General features: G+C 39.3%; 1 protein-coding gene across 1 annotated transcript; it reads right to left on the bottom strand.

The window, feature by feature from the left end:
- Positions 1 to 1,620: 1,620 nt before the first annotated feature.
- On the bottom strand, positions 1,621 to 4,561 carry LOC118783271 (serine/threonine-protein kinase NLK2-like). Its single transcript, XM_036537091.1, is given in 6 exon segments — positions 1,621 to 1,642; positions 1,895 to 1,936; positions 1,938 to 1,986; positions 3,437 to 3,635; positions 4,377 to 4,432; positions 4,537 to 4,561. Coding segments are annotated over 6 exon segments (393 nt in total).
- Between the last annotated feature and the right edge of the window lie 2,671 nt (positions 4,562 to 7,232).

Genomic DNA, 7,232 nt, shown 5'->3' with positions numbered 1-7,232 from the left:
CTACAAAAATGTGCATTACTCTGGAGACCTTAGGTACCTACTCTGTCAACACAGCACTGACGTGTTTACACTGTTGTCCATCTCTAATGACTGAGTTTATCAGGGTTACCATATCGATGCTTAACAAACACTTAACTTAATGCTAAACCCCAAGTCAGATAAATACAACATGAACCTGCTGACCAAGAAACATCATTATGTTTTGTTTCAGTTAACCATTACGTTCACTTATTACTCATTGTCTGAAAAATTCAGGCATCAAGGATTGAAAAAAAAACCTGCACCAACAAAAATGCAAATACAAAAATAACTGTGTGCATAATTTGAATAACAGAAATAGTAAAATGTCATAACTAACACCTTGAATAGCACTAAAATAAGTTTAGTAATGATCACGACACTCCTTGTAGATTTACAGTGTGTTGTCCTCTCCACAAGGACAAGTAAACTTATACAAAATAGCACAGATCTACAGGACATCATTTTCTTTTTTCCGCTTATCAACATTGTCTCACAAATAATATAAAAAGTGACATCCCAAAATAACAAATCATTACTGTGCAACTGAGTCCAAAGCACTTTCAAACCCTACATGTGGATACTGAGAAATGTCATTATCAGAGTCACTGGTGGTGTTTTTTATTGATGACAAAACCAAATACTTACAAAAATATAAGAAACATTTTCCCTATGGCATCCCCTGGCAAGATGTATTCCTACGGTAATTGTTGCCTAAAGTCATATTTCCCCTGATTTCAATACTTAAGCATATCAATGTCATCAAAATATCCTTCAAAGACACATTTAAACAGTAGCAGCAGTAGAACAGTACAGCTCATTAAGGAGCAGTCTTCTTACAGTCTGTACATAGGCCAGTGTATATACTCTTGGTTTTTGAGTGGCTTGAGGTAATGAAACAATTAATGTTGGCTATACAATATGCAACTGACCTAAATGCAATTGAACATGTATACCACATGAGCAGTATAAGCCAGTTTAATAAATTTAAGTACATGCAGTATGGTGTTAAGTAATTCTTGACACCATACTACATAAGTAAGTGTCTTAATACGGGGTATTTTCGACAAGTTTACCTGGTGATCACCCTACAAAAGAATGTAACTGGAAGGGCATGAATTTTTTTGGACAGAGAAAGATCCCTTTTCACACTATGTAATATGCTGTATTGCAGAGCAAAACAGTATACAACACAGTATTCTTTTCAACAGGACAGTACTGTGCAATAGGGCACAGTTCAGTGTGCTGTAGGACAATACAATATACAAACAGGCCATGTAGTATACTGTTGCACAGTGCAATTACCAGAGGAGTATAAGACAGTACTACCAGTAGTCAGTGATGTTTCTGTGATATGGTCATTATATTTTTTTTACCATATTAAGAATGGGCAAAAGAGCCAACAAGCTTTCCTTTGATATCATTTGTACCACAGACATTTTCACTTTAATGCCTCATTCTTTTTTGCTACATATGTGTGTGGAAAAACTGAGCCCCTGTTGTCACACATGGGCTCAGTTTTTCCACACACATGCCTATGCCTTTAGTCTTCTCCTCTTTCAGTCAACCTCAAGTTGTGTTAATGCCTACCTCCATCTTTCTTCATCTCTCCTCTTTCTTGGATCTAAAGACAAAGATCTGAAACATAATGAATAATGTCATCATTACACTCACCATATTTACATGTTGTTATTAATGTTGCAATGACTACACACTATATTAATGCTGTGGTAAGACCTGAGTTGAAGAAATTCCACAATTCCTTGCAACAGCTCACTAGCAATTTCTTGCCTGATCATCTCTGCGGTCTGTCCTCATACTCTACACAGCCTGTGCCCTCAGACTCACAACCCCACCCCGTCCCTCGGTTCCTCACCTGATGACAGTGTTGAAGATGGTGCTCTGGGGGTTGACGCAGTGGCACTCATCTGCCCTGCTGACGCTCGATAATGAAACAATGGATTAGCTCTAAGAGGGACAAATTAATAAAGCATTCTTTTTCAGGCTAACTCAAAGTTTTCAATTATACAAGAGACTGAGAGGCAAGAACTTGTTTTTGTCTGTTTTACCAAGAGTATACAGCATACAACGCAGTGTGGTTTGACAACTTAATCAAGTAGAATTGGATATAACTGTCATTACTAATGGGACAGAATCTGACTGGGACAGAATCAAGGTTTTAAGAAAATGGTGATGGAAATGCTAATTACATAGTTCAGTAATATAGTGCATGGTTAGTGTGCATTTGTGACTTTGTAAAGAGATTTAACCCCAATGCTTTTAAGCAAAAAATTGTTTCCCAACAGAAACGGTAGTTGTGAAACTTAGTTGTACATCCATAACTTTTGAAATTAGTTGAAATTAGTTGCTCCTACATTACACTATTTTGTTCTTAGAAAATGAATACAACCATAGTTGTCAAATGTAATATTAGGGAAATAGACGGTACCTTCCTTGAGAATATTAACTATTTAAAATAATTATGGTTTGGAATTTATCAAGAAGTAAACTGTGTCAAAGTACAAAGGAAAATTAGGTCATGCAGTAATTGACGCTAATTCTGGATAACTGGGATGTCAATTACCAAAATGCAACCAAGGCACAATTAAGCAGACTGGATATAGTGTACAACAACTTGTGTAGGTTTGTTCTGGGCCAACAGAAACAGACCACATTACATTAGCTCTTTTAGATAGATGAAAGTTGCACTGGTGCCAGTCACATCACACATTCATCTTCTTGTATATTCCAAGTTACAGTTGTTAATTGAGTACAACAGTGTTCAACTCGTAGGATAGCTAAAAATGTATGTTTTCAGGTCCAAAGTGTTCATGAAGAACTACAGACAAAACGTGTAGTTTCAAGGATCTTGAATGGAATGTATTATCAAACCAAACAAGCAGCTAATAATTGAATTAAACTGAAGTGCAATTCTCTTAAAAAATAATAAAAGAAACAAAAGAATGTCCAGGCACTATTCCATGGATGCTGCATTGTTGGTAGGTGCCCTTATCAGTGTGCTTTCCTAATCTGGCAGTCACACAGAAGTGCTTTTGCCATGTCCGCAAGCTGCCTACTCAGACAGTCAGCGAGGAAGGCAGGGACGCTATTGACTATTTCTGAGTCAGCCTAGTCCTAGCTAAAAAGAATAATGTGAATCACAAAACGCATCTGATGATTGGCCTGTGTAACATGGAATACTGAGCATGTACTGTTGCAGAGCATGGTATTTATACAACCCAGGTTTAGTTCATTAACCTGTCCAGTAATACTAGATAGCCCTGATTACCATCTGGCTAATTATGCTCACCTACCGCTCTGATCAGATTTAATCAGCTTAATGAATACACTACTTCTCGCATATATGACCCTGCTGACTGCATGCTTTAACACCATCACATGGAAAGAAAGAGGGCACCGTTCCCCTGCCAAACAGACAGCAGGCTGTGATCACAGCTGTGGCTGAAGGGCCGATCGGCAGGCGGCTCAAAGTGTTGAGTGTAGACACTGACACTGGGCATGAAGGAGCAGCACTGCCACATGCAGAGGTGGTAGCGCAGACGGCCCTCATCCAGGTAAGGGTGGGAGAGGGTGACACTCCAAGTGATCTGTTTCGCCTTATAGAAACATTAGCAGAGAGACTCTTATTATTCTACCACAGCCAAACTGCCCACATCTTGCACACTACCAAAAGCTCAAACTACAGTTAAAGAACATTACAGAGAGACAAGTGCACATAGGATTGTACTTTACATCTACTGAGAAGGCACACAATGGCTTCCATGCATCACCTAAGGGAATACTAAGCATTGGTTGACATTGAGGTAGATATCCACAGTCACAACAAAAGCACCCTGAGATCCTTCCAATCCTGAAAGTAATTCATCATTATTATTACCACTGTATTACACTGAGCAGTTAGCTCTTTTCCTTAATGACACTGGTGCTATTATAATGATTGCCATACTGAGTTGTGGTCTGCCTTCTCCAATTTATACGAATTAAGGTAAATGTGCACCATGTTATTAATGTGTAATGAATTACCATACACTAATTTAAAGTAATTTGCTTCATGTTCCTCCAAAATTCTGTCCTTAGTCACCCTCAGTGCTAAGATGTTGCTAGAAGTTATGTTAAGGAATTCAATAGTGCCTACTGTACCCTTGATTCAAATGAAACTGAAACAAAGGCTGCGGTGCAATGCTACATGAACTAGTGCTTCCCTAGCCAAAGTAAACAAGTACAATAGTTAATTCTTCACACTTTTTATTTTTTGATCAAGAATAAAATTAAACATCAAACAATAAATTCACCTTTAAAATTCTAGTTTCATTTGAATGCACTGTTCTATTACTTACAGGATCAAAGATGAACATCTGACACAGCAGGTGGATGGCCTTGTGTGTGGCCCCATCTAGGAAGGGGAGGAACCGAAAGATAAGTCATAATACAATCATTAATTATTAATGAATGTGCTGCTTACTAGTTTGTGCATGTGTCACCCCCCCCCCCCCCCACCCCTGCCCCCACAAGCAGATGCCATAGCTGAGACATGAGGGCTCTCACTCCATTCATCATCAAAGGAACAGCAAAAATGAACACAGAGGGACCCACTGCTTGTACTGTGTGCACATACTGTACCAACTACAGTAACAGGACATAAAAGTGAATACACAATTACCAAGCTGGGCAGCGGCAAATTACTTTTAATGCTTTGCATCAACAATACAAGCGATTCAACAGATGCCTGTATCAAGGGGATTGGAACTGCTTTGACGTTCTCAGAATGCAAATGTAGTCATTGAGTTCAGGGAGCTTCACACAAACACAAAATCACACTGGCAGGATGCTACAGAGAGAGACCACACGGAGCTGTACAGAGTGCGCTGGCTCAATGTATTCTATCTGGACATCAAAGCTACCACAGCTATCAAACAGCAAAGGTGTGCAGAAAGCTTAATAGAGGTACCCACCAAGAGCTAATTATTCCAACACTGGGTGGGATGATTGATGTGAATTTCATATTCTGGCAGATTTTTAAACATTGACGTACCACAAGTGCAAACATCCCATTCCCCCTGAAATAAATGAGCCGAGAATAATTTTTAGACCCACAACCCTCTTTCCCTACTGCTCAATATCTCCTTTTCTGATGGGGAAAAATGTACATTGTGCTCTCTCAAGTTGTGTTCCTAATATATCACAAAATGCCAATATACATCCTATGCCACCCACTGAACTTGGATTGGACACTGAGCCTGGAACGGAATGTACCGGCCAAGCAGCTCAGCAAAGATGCAGCCCGCTGACCACGCACTGACAGCTGAGCCATACTGCTGTCTTCCCATCAGGACTACCGGGGCCTGGCGGTACTGGGTCACCGCTTCCTGAGTCATGTGACACGATCCGTCTTGCTCTTCCACCTGTGCCAGCCCAAAATCACAAACTTATGAGAAAGAAAATGTTAAATATGGAGCTGATATTCTGTACAATCAATCTCGGCTGGACATAAACATGAAGCGGTAGATGAATACAGACGGGTAACAAGTGTCTCTAGTAGAAACCGACAAGTGCACAGATGCATAGCGAGAGGGAAGTACCTTCAGCAGGCAGTTGCTAATTTCCAGGTTTTATGTCTCTGTGCAGCATACCAGCAGAGTGTAGATACTGTACTTCAGTCCTGAGAACAACACAGTGATTACCTAGTGCAAATGACATCAGCTAGCATCACCTGCACTGTTAGCAAGAACACTAACCACCTCTGAAACCATCTGTACTATGGAGACCAAAGCTATCATTAAAAACTAGTAAGGTAAGAAAATAGTTCAAATACATAGTTCAAATACACATTTACAATTAAAAATAATTAGCTATGTATTGTACTGTTACAGAAAGTAAACCAGCATTTTAACTGAAAACAGTGCTTTAGAATGCAGCCTTGGACCCAGTCATTAACACTCAATACTGTAAAGGAGAAACAGAAAGACAACCACTTATTTCTCCATTCTCAGTGGAAAAGAAACACTCTCTATCACAGTCCATGTCTCTCTTGGCCTCTTGCCTTCACATCTGAGCATCTGCGATCCAACAAACTTTCCCTCACTTTCCCAACCTCTCATTACCTCTGATGATCTGGTAGAGAAAGACCTTGATGTGGTTGGCAGTGAGGAGCTGTGGAGAGACTGTGATTTTGTGAAAATCACTCTGCATGAGCTCTATGATGACACAGCTGTAAGACCCAGTTAAAGGGAAAAAAAAACAGCAGACAAATCCTACAAACTATTCAACACTATCAGGTACAATGAAAAAACTACTGTAAGCGCACATGAAGGCCATTAACTGACAGCAGGACATTAGTGAAAGCTCAACAAAGACAATGCATAAATGAGTGAGGAGATACATCTCTCCTCAAAGCAGCTGATCTGTGGAGGCTGCAAGCTGTCCAATGCTGACAACACACAAATTTCATTTAACAATCAACATCACACCAACACTATGCAATTAAAACACATTAAATTATATTTTAAATATGCTTATCACTGACATTCCATTCACTTTTCTGCATTTACATGTCTGTTATATGATTTTACACAGCAGTCAATTAATTTATCCTCCCACATTTTTAATCAGTCCAGCTTCCCCAATACCTCTTTGTTATTTTTTCTTTTGTAAAAATTGTTTCAAATGCAATATACAGTACATTGTCCCTTACTATAAATAATGGATTCAGAATCAGGGAGTTCAGAATTGAATAAGTGGAAAAACAGCAAACGTGTTTGACTAAATACATCATCCAAAATGAAAAGAACATTGTGCTTGGATCAAAGAGATCTCAATTCCACACTCTTGCACTTGTCTATGCTTACAAATAAACTTGGACACCAAGTGTGAAGTTAAAAGCATAAAAGTGTAGGCCTACACTGCTCTGACTGAAAACCAATAGTGCTGTATGTACACCGACACCTTTCAACTACTGAGCAGTAATTAGCAAACTGGATAGAAATTAACGCAAGGGTGAGGGTAATTCATACGTGTCGAAATAGTCTGTTTTTCTCCGGCATTCAACATTTAATAACACAAACTGATTAGCTACAGACAGCTCCCTCCTACAGTATACTCTGATTTATAACTACCCAGAAGGCCGGCGAGATAAGTCAAAGTCAACTTTATTGTCAATTCTCCAATATGCACAGGACATACGGAGGATTGAAATT

Source organism: Megalops cyprinoides, chromosome 1 (assembly GCF_013368585.1).
Source record: "Megalops cyprinoides isolate fMegCyp1 chromosome 1, fMegCyp1.pri, whole genome shotgun sequence".
NCBI classification, from domain to species: Eukaryota; Metazoa; Chordata; class Actinopteri; order Elopiformes; family Megalopidae; genus Megalops; species Megalops cyprinoides.
Note: the sequence above shows the minus strand (reverse complement) of the source record. Positions and strands in the feature narration are given on the sequence as shown.